This window comes from Pelobates fuscus, chromosome 13 (genome assembly GCF_036172605.1).
Source record: "Pelobates fuscus isolate aPelFus1 chromosome 13, aPelFus1.pri, whole genome shotgun sequence".
Taxonomy (NCBI): domain Eukaryota; kingdom Metazoa; phylum Chordata; class Amphibia; order Anura; family Pelobatidae; genus Pelobates; species Pelobates fuscus.
In genome coordinates, this window is record NC_086329.1 from 5,343,416 (window position 1) to 5,361,858 (window position 18,443).

The 18,443-nt window shown below is 46.8% G+C and overlaps 1 protein-coding gene across 10 annotated transcripts in view; it reads left to right on the forward strand.

Annotated features, from left to right (window-relative positions):
• The window catches only part of TRIM9 (tripartite motif containing 9), a 76,996-nt gene that overhangs the window by 46,063 nt on the left and 12,490 nt on the right, over positions 1-18,443 (forward strand). For all 10 annotated transcript variants that reach the window (XM_063440366.1, XM_063440370.1, XM_063440367.1 and 7 more), the window contains exons 6-7: positions 5,224-5,381; positions 6,440-6,578. In XM_063440366.1, the coding sequence (XP_063296436.1) occupies positions 5,224-5,381; positions 6,440-6,578 (297 nt within the window). The remainder of the gene's footprint in view (positions 1-5,223; positions 5,382-6,439; positions 6,579-18,443) is intronic.

The window sequence follows — 18,443 nt, forward strand, 5'->3', positions numbered from 1 at the left end:
GAGGTTATAGAATTATTCTGTGACATCATAAAATGCCTGGGTAATGAGGTTATATAATTATTCTGTGACATCATAGAATGTCTGGGTAATGCGGTTATAGAATTACTCTGTGACATCATAGAATGTCTGGGTAATGCGGTTATAGAATTACTCTGTGACATCATAGAATGTCTGGGTAATGAGGTTATAGAATTATTCTGTGACATCATAGAATGTCTGGGTAATGAGGTTATAGAATTATTCTGTGACATCATAGAATGCCTGGGTAATATGTTTATAGAATTATTCTGTGACATCACAGAATGTCTGGGTAATGAGGTTATAGAATTATTCTGTGACATCATAGAATGCCTCGGTAATGGGGTTATAGAATTATTCTGTGACATCATAGAATGCCTGGGTAATATGTTTATAGAATTATTCTGTGACATCATAAAATGCCTGGGTAACGAGGTTATAGAATTTGTCTGTGACATCACAAAATGCCTGGGTAATGCGGTTATAGAATTATTCTGTGACATCATGAAATGCCTGGGTTTTATGGGCTTAATGGAATCTCAGTTATGTCATAGAATGCTGGATTTTATGGGGTTATTGGAATCTCAGTGATGTCACAGAATGCTGGGTTTTATGGTGTTATTGGAATCTCAGTGATGTCATAGAATGCTGGGTTTTATGGGCTTGTTGGAATCTCAGTGATGTCATAGAATGCTGGGTTTTATGGGTTTATTGGAATCTCAGTGATGTCATAGAATGCTGGGTTTTATGGGTTTATTGGAATCTCAGTGATGTCATAGAATGCTGGGCTTTATGGAATCTCAGTGATGTCATAGGATGCTGGGTTTTATGGGGTTATTGGAATCTCAGTGATGTCATAGAATGCTGGGTTTTATGGGATTATTGGAATCTCAGTGATGTCATAGGATGCTGGGTTTTATGGGGTTATTAGAATCTCAGTGATGTCATAGAATGCTGGGTTTTATGGGCTTGTTGGAATCCCAGTGATGTGATAGAATGCTGGATTTTATGGGGTTATTGGAATCTCAGTGATGTCATATAATGCTGGATTTTATGGGGTTATTGGAATCTCAGTGATGTCATATAATGCTGGGTTTTATGGGCTTGTTGGAATCTCAGTGATGTCATAGAATGCTGGGTTTTATGGGGTTATTGGAATCTCAGTGATGTCATAGAATGCTGGGTTTTATGGGGTTATTGGAATTCCAGTGACGTCATAGAATGCCGGGTTTTATGGGGTTATTGGAATCTCAGTGATGTCATAGAATGCTGGGTTTTATGGGGTTATTGGAATTCCAGTGATGTAATAGAATGCTGGGTTTTATGGGGTTATTGGAATCTCAGTGATGTCATATAATGCTGGATTTTATGGGGTTATTGGAATCTCAGTGATGTCATATAATGCTGGGTTTTATGGGCTTGTTGGAATCTCAGTGATGTCATAGAATGCTGGGTTTTATGGGGTTATTGGAATCTCAGTGATGTCATAGAATGCTGGGTTTTATGGGGTTATTGGAATTCCAGTGACGTCATATAATGCTGGGTTTTATGGGGTTATTGGAATCTCAGTGATGTCATAGAATGCTGGGTTTTATGGGGTTATTGGAATCTCAGTGATGTCATAGAATGCTGGGTTTTATGGGGTTATTGGAATTTCAGTGATGTCATAGAATGAGGGGTTTTATGGGATTATTGGAATCTCAGTGATGTCATAGAATGCTGGGCTTTATGGGATTATTGGAATCTCAGTGATGTCATAGAATGCTGGGTTTTATGGGGTTATTGGAATCTCAGTGATGTCATAGAATGCTGGATTTTATGGGGTTATTGGAATCTCAGTGATGTCATAGAATGCTGGGCTTTATGGGATTATTGGAATCTCAGTGATGTCATAGAATGCTGGGTTTTATGGTGTTATTGGAATCTCAGTGATGCCATAGAATGCTGGGTTTTATGGGGTTATTGGAATCTCAGTGATGTCATAGAATGCTGGGTTTTATGGGGTTATTGGAATCTCAGTGATGCCATAGAATGCTGGGTTTTATGGGGTTATTGGAATCTCAGTGATGTCATAGAATGCTGGGTTTTATGGGGTTATTGGAATCTCAGTGATGTTATAGAATGCTGTGTTTTATGGGGTTATTGGAATCTCAGTGATGTCATAGAATGCTGTGTTTTATGGGGTTATTGGAATCTCAGTGATGTAATAGAATGCTGGGTTTTATGGGGTTATTGGAATCTCAGTGATGTAATAGAATGCTGGGTTTTATGGGCTTGTTGGAATCCCAGTGATGTCATAGAATGCTGAATTTTATGGGGTTATTGGAATCTCAGTGATGTCATAGAATGCTGGGCTTTATGGGATTATTGGAATCTCAGTGATGTCATAGAATGCTGGGTTTTATGGGGTTATTAGAATCTCAGTGATGTCATAGAATGCTGGGTTTTATGGGGTTATTGGAATCTCAGTGATGTCATAGAATGAGGGGTTTTATTGGGTTATTGAAATCTCAGTGATGTCATAGAATGCTGGGTTTTATGGGATTATTGGAATCTCAGTGATGTCATAGGATGCTTGGTTTTATGGGGTTATTGGAATCTCAGTGATGCCATAGAATGCTGGGTTTTATGGGGTTATTGGAATCTCAGTGATGTCATAGAATGCTGGGTTTTATGGGGTTATTGGAATCTCAGTGATGTTATAGAATGCTGTGTTTTATGGGGTTATTGGAATCTCAGTGATGTCATAGAATGCTGTGTTTTATGGGGTTATTGGAATCTCAGTGATGTAATAGAATGCTGGGTTTTATGGGGTTATTGGAATCTCAGTGATGTAATAGAATGCTGGGTTTTATGGGCTTGTTGGAATCCCAGTGATGTCATAGAATGCTGGGTTTTATGGGGTTATTAGAATCTCAGTGATGTCATAGAATGCTGAATTTTATGGGGTTATTGGAATCTCAGTGATGTCATAGAATGCTGGGTTTTATGGGGTTATTAGAATCTCAGTGATGTCATAGAATGCTGGGTTTTATGGGGTTATTGGAATCTCAGTGATGTCATAGAATGAGGGGTTTTATTGGGTTATTGAAATCTCAGTGATGTCATAGAATGCTGGGTTTTATGGGATTATTGGAATCTCAGTGATGTCATAGGATGCTTGGTTTTATGGGGTTATTGGAATCTCAGTGATGTTATAGAATGCTGTGTTTTATGGGGTTATTGGAATCTCAGTGATGTCATAGAATGCTGTTTTTTTGGGGGGGTTTGAAATCTCAGTGATGTCAGAATGAGGGGTTTTATGGGGCTATTGGAATCTCAGTGATGTCATAGAATTCTGGGTTTTATGGGGTCATTGGAATTTCAGTGATGTCATAGGGTGCCTAGGTCCATGATATCGTAGAAATCTCACAATGGGTGCTGCCACGTTTATATTATATGTTATATAATATCCCCAGGGTGAAACATGTAATACATAGCTTGCAGATCACAAGTAGGAAGCTAGGGGGCGCTGCCTGGCCTGAGACCGGAGTACTGTAAATACCAGCCGGGAATAAACTATTTGCTGATTTTAATCTTGGCAAATTCCGTGTCCAACTCTCACCCTAGTAACAGTCTTCATCGCTGAGAGTTTATGCAAGGACAGACATTGTTCTTACTTTCTGCCGTGTCATTCACAAGTAGGCATAAATCTCAGCTATTACATTAACTCCCAACAATCTCAGCCGTTAAATTAAATCCCATCAATCTCAGCTTTTACATTAACTCCCAACAATCTCAGCCGTTAAATTAAATCCCATCAACCTCAGCCTTTCAATGAAATCCCATCAATCTCAGCCAGCTATAGGTTTTCCGTTTATGGTTTTATTTAAGCACCAGAAAAAACAGGATGTCTCTGTAAACCCTTTATAACTATTTAATGGTAAATAGAAAATCTAAAGTTTTATAATAAACATCGCTCCCTAGCGTATGTAGGACTACAACTCCCAGAATTCTCTGTCAGCGAATTTGGATTCTTTGTTCTACGTGCGGAATGTTATGCCATGCTGTGTAAAGCTATGCGTGAGTCTGCAGTGGTCTCACATTTGAGTAAATATCCAGATACAGAGGGTCGTATTCACTAAAAGCAAAATATTAGAGATTTGACAAAGGAGTTGGAGATTTTAGGCCAAAAAATCTAAATTATGGGAAATACGAAAAATCTCCAATACTGTTTTACCAGCCTGGAGTTTTTCACCTGTCATTTGCAATTCTTCTCAAATCTTCCGAATTCCCAAATTAGTAAATAATCCCCAATGTGATATAGAATATTTATCCGAGGCGGCTCATTAATCCCCCATCGCTCGCACTGCGCAGTATTGCAGTGTACGAGCAGAAACAATAAACTTGTAGTTATTTACAGAAGGGGTGTGTAAATTAATTAAATATTGACTTAAAATACAGTTAAGCTGGTTACACCCCTGATATCAGTAATAATTATCGCTGGCACGGCTCCTGTTTATAAACTGCGGATCGCGTTGTGTTTGGCCCGTATACCAGAATAGAAAGCCATTTTGATGAAGCATTAGCTATTCTATAAAGCCCCTGGTATTACTAACGACATTTATCGTGGGCTCGCTTTCCCGTTGCACACCTTTGCTGAACACATCACAACATGCCTGAATCAGTTACATAGTCCCTGCGTTGCCATCCTTGGTTAGTACCCTAGTGTCGCGCTTATTAAAAGGTTAAATATCCACTTAACACGGTTCCTATTGGGTTATAAAATCCTTCTCTTTCTCAGTGTTTGGTTATTGTACAGGTATGTTAAATGTGTCGGACTTCCTACGGGACCAACACCACTGTGTGTCATCTAACCATTTCCAGAAGTGTTTATTTTTTTTAATTGCTCTCAATGTGTTATTTTTACGTTCCACGGGATATGATAAACGCTCTAAGATGGATGAAGAACATTAACTAAGCAACAAAAACATTGGCCTACTCGCAAGTTTTGTAAATAAATAAGTGTGTATGTGTGCATATATATTTAAAAAAAACATAAAAAGAAAAAGTGATCTGTCTGCTTGTTTTTGATTGTTATTGGTTTCAGTACCATGTTAACGAAGCAGTCCTGTACCTAGAGTTTAGGAGTTATTTATAGTGGGCTTTTTTCGTGGTGGAGACTCATGTTCCTTCGTTCCCGAACTCACATTATGTTTTATTCAGTTCCCTGTCTAGTACCAGCACCCCCAATTCTGCAGATGGAGGAATGTTGCACCCACAATAACAGTGCCACCTTGTCGTGGAAGCAGCCGCCGCTGTCCGTGGTACAGGCCGAGGGATACATTCTGGAGCTGGATGATGGCAATGGCGGACAGTTCAGGGTAAGAGACCATTTACGTGGTGTGTAACTAAGTATGTGGGGGGTACGTTTTACTTTAATTATCTGGTGAATCCCTCACACTGACTAATGCAATGTAAATGTGTTACTACGGTCGCTCTGGTATAGACATCATTAGTCTTTAGATTAGTTTAGAGTGCTCGGATTTACCATCTGTCAGGATTACAGTTGATCCAGCATGCAGAATAGTATCGCACCGAGGACTAAAGGGAACGTCTAACCAGACCTTAGAATGTCTGGACTTAACGTACCAGAGAATAGTCGAAATACTAGCTGAGGTCAGGAACACAGAAAGAAACACAGTTGCAAGGAATAGCCAATAGTCAGGGATACCAGAAATCAGGAAAGTCAGAACAAAACCAAAGTCAATAACCAAAGAAACACAGATAGAACAAAAGACGGCGTTTAGAGAACATGTATAAATGTAGGCTTTGTTAAATTTGCTTATTTTTACTTTAAATTGGTCACATCTATATTTTCCATTCTTTAAGGACCTAATATTAGTTTACTCTTTTGTTACCAGAAGAATAAAAAGTCAGAACTTTGCAACATGTCTGTCTATTTTATCTGGAAAAGCTACGAAAAGCTATTTTACATTAAATCCTTCCCAGTCTACAAATGCTAAACGAAAGCCTAGCTAAGTGTCCAGGGGACAATTCAATCAATGAATATGGTGAAAAGCAGCCTTGGGAATCATCAGAACGCCAACTGGGTTCCCAATTATTTTCGAGTTGGTCTAGGGATGCTCTAAGGGCACAAAGTAACAATAACAATAATAATATTAATTTAAAAAATGCTTTGCCATTGTTGATCATCCTCCTCCATCATCTGTACTTTGCCAATGGTGTCATTAACATCAGGTCCAAGATGAACAATTTTCCCCCTTCTCCCTGTCCATGATTTTATCCTTATTTTATCATCACCCCTTTTTCTGCACTCTCGTTATCTATTGGATAAGGCAAACCCAAGCAGTCCCATGAATGCATTGTATCGATGTCCAACGTTCAGTCCAAGTTCTAACAGAGATCCTTTCTGCCACAGGAGGTGTTTGTTGGGAAAGAAACCATGTGTACCGTGGACGGCCTTCATTTCAACAGCACGTACAACGCTCGCGTCAAAGCCTTTAACAAGGCCGGGGTCAGTCAGTACAGTAAGACTCTGGTTCTGCAGACCTCGGAAGGTAAGGACGTGACTACATTAACATCTAGAATCTCTTCACCATTATAGAAAAATAATTATAAAAGAAAAACGTCACGCTGCACTATTTTGTGTAAAAAAAAAAAAAGTTTGTAGATCATAGATTTTGGTAAAGGGACATTAGATATTATAATTGCGTTATCATATATTTCAATAGTGTCTGTAAAGAGGCAATCACAATTTTTTATATAAAATAGTTTTCATTGTAGGAAAAGTGCACATTAAAGGCCATATTTACACTGCAAAGACATAAATAGTGCTAACCAGGGGCGGACTGAGAACCCTCAGGGCCCCCGGGCAAAATAAATCAAGGGCCCCCTTACAGGCCCCACCCATACTCCGCAGCAAGCGCCACCCATGTCCCGCCTCCATGCACCGCCTCCAGCCACACCCTACACAATCTTTAGACACAAGGAACAAAAGTGCAATAATCCCTTCAAGGCCCCAGTAGAGACTACAATTGAGGGCTAATGGGCCATGGAGGGGGGTCTTTCTAGCAGAGGCTATCTCAGTGTCCTTTAGAGAGTGTGTTAGAAAGAATCCCCTCCAGGCCCTATTAGAGACTACAATGGAGTCTAACAGGCTTGGAAGGGGGTCTTTCTAACAGAGGCCATCTCAGTGTCCCTGCTGGAAACAGTCGCCTCCAGGCCCCAGTAGAGACTACAATTGAGGGCTAATGGGCCATGGAGGGGGGGAGCATTCTAGCAGAGGCTATCTCAGTGTCCTTTAGAGAGTGTGTTAGAAAGAATTTCCTCCAGGTCCCATTAGAGACTACAATGGAGTCTAATGGGGCCTGGAGGGGGGTCTCTCCAACACTCTGGTTCCTATTCACAATATAGCAACACAACATAGCTGATACCTAGGCCAAGTTGGCTCCTCTTACCTTAATTACTGTTGCTGGCTGGCAGTCTGTGGGCTTGCTGGAAGGCTGTGGGCTTACTGGCTGCGGCTGGCAGGCTGTGGGCTTGCTGGCAGGCTGTGGGCTTGCTGGCTACTGCCGGCAGGCTGTGGGCTTGCTGGCTGCGGCTGGCAGGCTGTGGGCTTGCTGGAAGGCTGTGGGCTTACTGGCTGCGGCTGGCAGGCTGTGGGCTTGCTGGCAGGCTGTGGGCTTACTGGCTACTGCCGGCAGGCTGTGGGCTTGCTGGCTGCGGCTGGCAGGCTGTGGGCTTGCTGGCTGCGGCTGGCAGGCTGTGGCTTGCTGGCTGGCAGGCTGTGGCTTGCTGGCTGCGGTTGGCAGGCTGTGGGGTTGCTGGCTTTAAGCCTAACTGGTGGCCTGTAGGCTGGCTGGCTGTCTACTGGCCAGCCTGTGGGCTGGCTGGCCTGTGGGTTGGCTGGCTTGCTGGCTACTGGGGCACTCGTAGATTATTTAAAGAAATAATCCATGCACAATAACCACTACTACTCTGTGTAGTCGTTATGGTGCCAGGAGGGCCGGGCCCCCCTCCCAGAGTAAGTAGTCAAACCGTTTAAGAACAGTTTGACAACTTACCTGGGGTCTGCTGGGATATGAGGCTGTAGTAGGGTATAGGAGCAGTGGTGCAATGTGTAAGGGGTGCAGTCTGTGTGACAGGTTCAGTGTGTGTGAGGGGGTGTAGTGTGTGAATGTGTAGGGTGTGTGGGGCAATGTGTGTACGACGGGGCTGTGTATGTGTGTGGCAATGTTAGTATGGGGGGCTGTGTGTGTATGGGTGGGCAGTGTATGTGTGTGTGAGGCAATGTGTGTAAATGTGTATGGTGTGTGTGGGGGCAGTGTGTGTGTATGGTGTGTGTGTGGGCAGTGTGTGTGTATGGTGTGTGTGGGGGCAGTGTGTGTGTATGGGGGGCAGTGTGTGAATGTGTATGGTGTGGGGGCAGTGTGTTTATGGGGCTAAAGTTCACTCTCACCACTGCGACCACCTTACTCCCCCTTCTTACTCTCCCCATCTTCTTACTCCCCCTCCCCCTCTTCTTACTCCCACCTCTTCTTACTCCTCCCTCTTCTTACCCCCTCCCCCCTCTTCTTACCCCCTCCCCCCTCTTCTTACTCCCCCTTCCTCTTTTTACTCCACCCTCCCCTCTTCTTACCCCCTTTACTCCCCCCTCTCTTCTTAATCTCCCCTCTTCTTACTCTCCCCTCCCCCTCTTCTTACTCCCCCCTTCCTCTTTTACTCCCCCCTCCCTTCTTACCCCCTCTCCCTCTTCTTACCCCCTCCCTCTTCTTACCCCCCTCTCTTCTTACCCCCTCCCTCTCTCTTCTTACCCCCCTCCCTCTCTCTTTTTACCCCCCTCCCTCTCTCTTTTTACCCCCCCTCTCTTTTAACCCCCCCTCCCTCTCTCTTTTAACCCCCCTCCCTCTCTCTTTTAACCCCCCTCCCTCTCTCTTTTAACCCCCTCCCTCTCTCGTTTAACCCCCCTCCCTCTCTCTTTTAACCCCCCCTCCCTCTCTCTTTTAACCCCCCCTCCCTCTCTCTTTTAACCCCCCCTCCCTCTCTCTTTTAACCCCCCTCCCTCTCTCTTTTAACCCCCCTCCCTCTCTCTTTTAAACCCCCCTCCCTCTCTCTTTTAACCCCCCCCTCTCTCTTTTAATCCCCCCTCCCTCTCTCTTTTAACCCCCCCCTCTCTCTTTTAACCCCCCCTCTCTCTTTTAATCCCCCCTCCCTCTCTCTTTTAACCCCCCCTCCCTCTCTCTTTTAACCCCCCCTCCCTCTCTCTTTTAACCCCCCCTCCCTCTCTCTTTTAACCCCCCCCCTCCCTCTTTCTTTTAACCCCCCCTCCCTCTTTCTTTTAACCCCCCCCTCCCTCTTTCTTTTAACCCCCCCCCCCTCCCTCTTTCTTTTAACCCCCCCCCTCCCTCTTTCTTTTAACCCCCCCTCCCTCTCTCTTTTAACCCCCCTCCCTCTCTCTTTTAACCCCCCCTCCCTCTCTCTTTTAACCCCCCCCCCCCCCTCCCTCTCTCTTTTAACCCCCCCCCCCCCTCTCTCTCTCTTTTTACCCCCTCCCGTAGCGTGGCCGAGAGGCTCTGCGTCCGCGGTGCCGACCGGATTGATAGGAAGGTGCGCGGAACAGGAGTTTCTGTTTCCTGTACCCGGCCGGACTGACAGGAAGGTGCACACTCAGTGTGTGTGCACCTTCCTATAACTCCGGCCGGCACCGCGGACGCAGAGCAGCTCGGCCACGCTACGGGGAGGGGAGGTGAGAAGCTGCAGCCGCCTGAGCGCTCTTAAGAGAGCGCTCAGGCGGCTGCAGTATTTAAAGGGGCGGCCGGGCCCCCTGATGGCGGGCCCCCCTCCCGGCCGGGCCCTCGGACCATGTCCGAAGTGCCCGACCGGTCAGTCCGCCCCTGGTGCTAACTAGGTACTAATACGCTCAGCTCCAGAAATCGTAGGTTCTGATTGATTTTAGCACATGACCTAGTCTGTGTTTGTCATTATTGATAACTGTTAGTGAGGGTGTCAGAATTATGATTAATTGGAAGCTCACTGCCTCCACCCTGAAAAAGTGTCATTCTTAAATCGTTTTTATAGGTAAATCTACTGTTGGTTGATTAGTCGCGAATATAGTTTTAAATATGTTTTTTTTTTTTAAAGAACATTTCAAGAGGTTGATGCTTTAAAGGGATACTATAGTGCCAAGGAAACAAAGCTGCAGTGCCCCCCTCCCTCGCTCACCCCCCCATCTGTGTCACTTACCTGAATCCAACACCGATGTCCCTCGGCGCTGGGTCAGGCTTCGATATGATATATGATATGCTTTCCTATGGGGATTTGATTGACACTGGCTGTCCTCATGCACAGTGTGAGGAAGTCCAGCATCATTTGGCGACTTTTCGTGGCCTAACCACAAGGAAGTACCGCTAGTGGCTGTATAGAGTTTCTCAGAAACTGCAGTAATAACCACTTTACGGTTAAGGGACATGGGGCATTGCTCCCAGACCACTCCAATAGGCTGAAGGGGCCTGGGTGCCTATAGAGTCCCCTTTGAATTGCAAAATAAGTTATTATTACAGGCACGATGAGAGTATTACGTGCGCACTGAGATTTTTACATGCACGTTTAGAGTATTACAGGCACACTGAGATTACTACATGCACGATGAGAGTATTACACGCAAGATGAGAATATTACATGCACGATGAAAGTATTACATGCAGGATGAGATTATTACATACACAAAGATTATTACATACATAAAGAGATTATTACATGCACAGTGAGTTTATTACATGCACAATGAGATTATTACATGCGCAATAAAAGTATTACATGCACAGTGAGATTATTACATGCATGATGAGATTATGACATGCACAATGACAATATTACATGCGCGATGAGATTATTACATGCGCAGTGAGATGATTGCATGCACAGTGAGATTATTACATGCACAATGAGATGAGATTATTACATGCACAATGAGATTATTACATGCACAATGAGATTATTACATGCACAGTGAGATTATTACACGCACAGTGAGATTATTACACGCACAGTGAGATTATTACATGCACAGTGAGTTTATTACATACACAAAGAGATTATTACATGCACAATGAGTTTTACATACACAAAGAGATTATTACATGCACAATGAGTTTATTACATACACAAAGAGATTATTACATGCACAGTGAGATTATTACACGCACAGTGAGATTAATACATGCACAGTGAGATTATTACACGCACAGTGAGATTATTACATGCACAGTGAGTTTATTACATACACAAAGAGATTATAACATGCACAATGAGTTTATTACATACACAAAGAGATTATTACATGCACAGTGAGATTATTACATGCACAATGAGTTTATTACATACACAAAGAGATTATTACATGCACAATGAGATTATTACATGCACAATGAGATTATTACATCGACAGTGAGAGATTATTACATGCACAGTGATATTATTACATACACAAAGAGATTATTACATGCACGGTGAGATTATTTACAGGGCTCCACACACATAGTTACGTGGTAACAATGGCGAAAAATCCTTTAACCCCTTAAGGACACATGACATGTGTGACATGTCATGATTCCCTTTTATTCCAGAAGTTCAGTCCTTAAGGGGTTAAACAGATTATGCACTTTATCACTATAACTTGCTCACATTTCTTTGTGATGTTTACATAGCTTTCTGTTCATTACTCCTGAACTTTCAATCCCAAAATGTATTATTTGCCATCCTTGTTACTAATCATTACACAATGCTTATCCCAATAACATGTACATCACAAATCTAGACCATTGCATTTTTTTTTTAATTTATCATTGTTATAGGTGTTTTCATTTGTCACTCTATTTGGTTTCAGACAGTTGTAACTGTGACTGTATTTATTACGTGTTATCGCTGGCAAACATTTGTAATCAACAATAATAGAATTAATGATGTTGTATATAAAAATCGTTAGGTCTGTTGCCATTTTGTGTTTAGTCTCAGTATGGACTTGTTGAGAGATAAAGAGGAGTTGGAGCCCAGAAATGGGCCCAGTGAAGCCAGGCTTGGCAATATGACATTGCGAGCTGCGACATCACATACATAGATTGACAATTCATTTCCCCAGGCAGGAGGCACGTGGAATAAGGAAGCTGTCCCCCGATATTGCTCAGTCTCTTTACAGAACCGCCATGCTGTGTAGGTTCTCTTGGACACACAGCAGCACCTAAACTGGGGGATTTTCTTTCTTGACCCCCCAACCATTGTATCACAAAGCATTATGGGAAATATGAGCAATAATTATTTGGAGACCTAAACCGGGACTAACCAAAGTGCAAGCTATCTCTAAGTTTCTCTAAGCTTTAGCCCATTCTCATATACTCTCTTTTTGTTACAATGCTTGGACTCTACCCAAGTTTAAAGGGTAATCTAGACGTGGACCCCGTGCTCACTGTGCCTAGAGGGGTATCAGCTACACTTCGCTGACGAGGCGCAAAGAAGGCCGAAACAATTGTCTGGGGTTGCTGTATCTCTCATGCAGAGAGAACTTGCTGGCATTTCGGTTATTGATTGCCCTTATCAGTGGGATGAGTCTGATAATGATATAAGTTCTCTCTGTAATGAGCAAAAACATTGAGACCTGAGCGTGGACTAACCGAAGGGCAAGCTATGGAGTTTCTCTAAGCTTTTGCCTGTTTTCAGAGTTCTAGCAATAGCGGAGGGAAGGGATAGGGTTCATCTGCCATGTTTTATATCGTTACAAGTGGTAGGAATGTAATGTGTGTATGTATATCTCTCTTTGTTGTTATATTTATTTGTGTGCGTACATTGCTGTGATCATTCATTATTTGTAGTCATCGGTAAACACATTGCAATAATCTATTGGCTTTTCTAAAGTATTTGGAAAGTCAGACTGAGATAACGGCGCAAATAAAACATTCATAGATTAGAAAATTATGGGAAATGTAGTTGTCCTAATAAACACACGTTATTTGAGTCTCTCAGCCCGGGCTGTATAGGCTGAGAAGCATCATTGGGGGCTATAATTCTACGACAGCAGGGGTCCACCTGGGTCCAATCCTGCTTTATCCTGTGAGCTGGATTGTTCGAGAAGAAGGGTACCGCTGCCCTTCAATGGAGTGGATGCTTTCTGACTTAATACATTATGAATTATCTGGCGCTGTCTGAACATCGTATTGGCAGTGTCTGTCGTCTATCTATACACCGCATGGAATCGGCTGGTAGTTTTAGCACTTATTGGGCCCCACTGCATCCACTGGGGCACTCTAGGGAGGTGTCACGTTTGTGACTGTACGTGTTGGATAATATAAAGCGGCTGAGGTCATTCGTGCGTCCTCTGGCGTATCGACGCTGTTTGTGACTGTACGCGTTGGATAATATAAAGCGGCCGAGGTCATTCGTGCGTCCTCTGGCGTATCAACGCTGTTTGTGACTGTACGCGTTGGATAATATAAAGCGGCCGAGGTCATTCGTGCGTCCTCTTGCGTATCGACGCTGTTTGTGTTTCTGTCACCATTTTGCGTTTTGTTGTAAAGTGAATCTGTCACCACAGTAAATCTCTGCGTTAATCAATACATCACAAAAGCTGTCTATATGTTGTGTTACATGTTTGTTATTTAACTGTTCAGCTGTAAAGATCTTTTACTTTTGTATGAATTATTTTATACTAAGCAGAACTAAGACACGTTTAAAAGTAACAATGTAAATATTACAGGTTCTCTGTGATTTGCTGCTAGAAACTTCGCATCTTCAAAAAAAGAAGAAAAAATTAACCCCTAGATGAACGAGAGAATTGAGATAACGGATTGCAAGCTTTTTCAACCTATTAAAATGCAGCTAGAATAAGAAATCATTATGTTCTATGTGAACAAAAAACTACCAATGGCCAACCCAAATCTGCTATAAAATGATTAACTCAATGGGATAAAAGGGCATACATTCAATAACCTGTACATATACCGCTAGTCCAATTGGCTGCATCCTCCTTCTGCTTCCTTATTGGCTGACTGTAATGTGTGTTTTATATACACAATATGAAGGGAAAAGAAGGGGAGTTGGGGGGCACACCCCGGCAGGGCCGGACTGGCCCACCGGGATACCGGGAAATTTCCCGGTGGGCCGCAGCAAGCTGGGGCCGGGCAGACTGCAGAGAGACCTGTCAGTCTCCCTGCACAGGGAAAATCAATTTCGCAGACATGCCCCGCCCCCACAAGCCACGCCTCCTGCCCTGAAGCTCCGCCCCGCACGCAAGCCCCGCCCCCACGCACATTGTTGATGCTGGAAAGCTGCTCACCGGACCAGCAGCAAAGGTATTTATATTTACCTTTTAACAGCTTCCCCTAGCCACCTTACAGCCCCCTACTGCCCACTTACCCACCTCACAGCCCCCCTACCCACCTCACAGCCCCCCTACCCACCTCACAGCCCCCTTACCCACCTCACAGGCCCCTTTACTGCCCCCTTACCCACCTCACAGGCCCCTTTACTGCCCCCTTACCCACCTCACAGGCCCCTTTACTGCCCCCTTACCCACCTCACAGGCCCCTTTACTGCCCCCTTACCCACCTCACAGCCCCCCTACCCACCTCACAGCCCCCTTACCCACCTCACAGGCCCTCTACCCCCCTCAAAGCCCCCTTACCCACCTCACAGGCCCCCTTACAGCCCCCTTACCCACCTCACAGGCCCCTACCCACCTCACAGCCCCCTTACCCACCTCACAGGCCCTCTACCCCCCTCAAAGCCCCCTTACCCACCTCACAGGCCCCCTTACAGCCCCCTTACCCACCTCACAGGCCCCTACCCACCTTACAGCCCTCTTACCCACCTCACAGGCCCCTACCCACCTTACAGCCCCCTTACCCACCTCACAGGCCCCCTTACAGCCCCCCTACCCACCTCACAGGCCCCCTTACCCACCTCAGGGGCCCCCTTACAGCCCCCATACCCACCTCACAGCCCCCTTACCCACCTCACAGGCCCCCTACCCACCAAACAGGCCACCTACCCACCTCACAGCCCCCTTTAAGCCCCCTTACCCACCCACAGGCCCCCTACCCACTCACATGCCCCCTACCCACCTCACAGCCCCCTTTAAGCCCCCTTACCCACCTCACAGGCCCCCTACCCACCTCACAGCCCCCTTTAAGTCTCCTTACCCACCTCACAGGCCCCCTTTAAGCCCCCTTACCCACACCACAGGCCTCCTTCCCACCTCACAACCCCCTTTAAGCCTCCTTACCCACCTCACAGGCCCCCTTACCCACCCCACAAGCCACAGGCCCCCTACCCACCTTACAGCCCCCTTACTCACCTCACAGGCTCCCTACCCACCTCACAGGCCACCTAACCAACCCCACAGGCCCCTTACCCACCTCACAGACCACCTTATCAACACCACAGGCCCCCTACCCATCTCACAGCCCCCTTTAAGCCCCCTTACCCACCTCACAGGCCCCCTACCCACCTCACAACCCCCTTTAAGCCCCCTTACCCACCTCAAAGGCCACCTTACCCACCCCACAAGCCACAGGCCCCCTACCCACCATACAGAACCCCTACCCACTCACAGCCCCCCTACAGCTACCCTATCCACTATACAGAACTCCTAAACACCTCACAGTCCCCCTACCCACCATATTAGAAAAATAAATATATATCAATAATATGTAAGGCCCCCTTACCCACCTCACAGGCCCCCTACCCACCAAACAGGCCACCTACCCACCTCACAGCCCCCTTTAAGCCCCCTTACCCACCCACAGGCCCCCTACCCACTCACATGCCCCCTACCCACCTCACAGCCCCCTTTAAGCCCCCTTACCCACCTCACAGGCCCCCTACCCACCTCACAGCCCCCTTTAAGTCTCCTTACCCACCTCACAGGCCCCCTTTAAGCCCCCTTACCCACACCACAGGCCTCCTTCCCACCTCACAACCCCCTTTAAGCCTCCTTACCCACCTCACAGGCCCCCTTACCCACCCCACAAGCCACAGGCCCCCTACCCACCTTACAGCCCCCTTACTCACCTCACAGGCTCCCTACCCACCTCACAGGCCACCTAACCAACCCCACAGGCCCCTTACCCACCTCACAGACCACCTTATCAACACCACAGGCCCCCTACCCATCTCACAGCCCCCTTTAAGCCCCCTTACCCACCTCACAGGCCCCCTACCCACCTCACAACCCCCTTTAAGCCCCCTTACCCACCTCAAAGGCCACCTTACCCACCCCACAAGCCACAGGCCCCCTACCCACCATACAGAACCCCTACCCACTCACAGCCCCCCTACAGCTACCCTATCCACTATACAGAACTCCTAAACACCTCACAGTCCCCCTACCCACCATATTAGAAAAATAAATATATATCAATAATATGTAAGGCCCCCTTACCCACCTCACAGGCCCCCTACCCACCAAACAGGCCACCTACCCACCTCACAGCCCCCTTTAAGCCCCCTTACCCACCCACAGGCCCCCTACCCACTCACATGCCCCCTACCCACCTCACAGCCCCCTTTAAGCCCCCTTACCCACCTCACAGGCCCCCTATCCACCTCACAGCCCCCTTTAAGTCTCCTTACCCACCTCACAGGCCCCCTTTAAGCCCCCTTACCCACACCACAGGCCTCCTTCCCACCTCACAACCCCCTTTAAGCCTCCTTACCCACCTCACAGGCCCCCTTACCCACCCCACAAGCCACAGGCCCCCTACCCACCTTACAGCCCCCTTACTCACCTCACAGGCTCCCTACCCACCTCACAGGCCACCTAACCAACCCCACAGGCCCCTTACCCACCTCACAGACCACCTTATCAACACCACAGGCCCCCTACCCATCTCACAGCCCCCTTTAAGCCCCCTTACCCACCTCACAGGACCCCTTACCCACCCCACAGGCCCCCTACCCACCTCACATCCCCCTTTAAGCCCCCTTACCCACTTCACAGGCCCCCTTACCCACCCCACAGGCCCCCTACCCACCTCACAGCCCCCTTTAAGCCCCCTTACCCACCTCACAGGCCACCTTACCAACCCCACAGGCCCCATACCCACCTCACAGGCCCCCTACCCACCTCACAGCCCCCTTTAAGCCCCCTTACCCACCCCACAGGCCCCCTTACCCACCTCACAGGCCCCCTACCCACCAAACAGGCCACCTACCCACCTCACAGCCCCCTTTAAGCCCCCTTACCCACCCACAGGCCCCCTACCCACTCACATGCCCCCTACCCACCTCACAGCCCCCTTTAAGCCCCCTTACCCACCTCACAGGCCCCCTACCCACCTCACAACCCCCTTTAAGCCCCCTTACCCACCTCAAAGGCCACCTTACCCACCCCACAAGCCACAGGCCCCCTACCCACCATACAGAACCCCTACCCACTCACAGCCCCCCTACAGCTACCCTATCCACTATACAGAACTCCTAAACACCTCACAGTCCCCCTACCCACCATATTAGAAAAATAAATATATATCAATAATATGTAAGGCCCCCTTACCCACCTCACAGGCCCCCTACCCACCAAACAGGCCACCTACCCACCTCACAGCCCCCTTTAAGCCCCCTTACCCACCCACAGGCCCCCTACCCACTCACATGCCCCCTACCCACCTCACAGCCCCCTTTAAGCCCCCTTACCCACCTCACAGGCCCCCTACCCACCTCACAGCCCCCTTTAAGTCTCCTTACCCACCTCACAGCCCCCTTTAAGCCCCCTTACCCACCTCACAGGCCACCTTACCAACCCCACAGGCCCCATACCCACCTCACAGGCCCCCTACCCACCTCACAGCCCCCTTTAAGCCCCCTTACCCACCCCACAGGCCCCCTTACCCACCTCACAGGCCCCCTACCCACCAAACAGGCCACCTACCCACCTCACAGCCCCCTTTAAGCCCCCTTACCCACCCACAGGCCCCCTACCCACTCACATGCCCCCTACCCACCTCACAGCCCCCTTTAAGCCCCCTTACCCACCTCACAGGCCCCCTACCCACCTCACAACCCCCTTTAAGCCCCCTTACCCACCTCAAAGGCCACCTTACCCACCCCACAAGCCACAGGCCCCCTACCCACCATACAGAACCCCTACCCACTCACAGCCCCCCTACAGCTACCCTATCCACTATACAGAACTCCTAAACACCTCACAGTCCCCCTACCCACCATATTAGAAAAATAAATATATATCAATAATATGTAAGGCGTATATGTATGCATGTCTTGCCACCCCAGATGACTGAGTAATCTATAACACACACACACACACACATATATATATATATATATATATATATATATATATATATATATATATATATATATATATATATATATATATATATATATATATATAATGTGTTTATATATTACTCAAT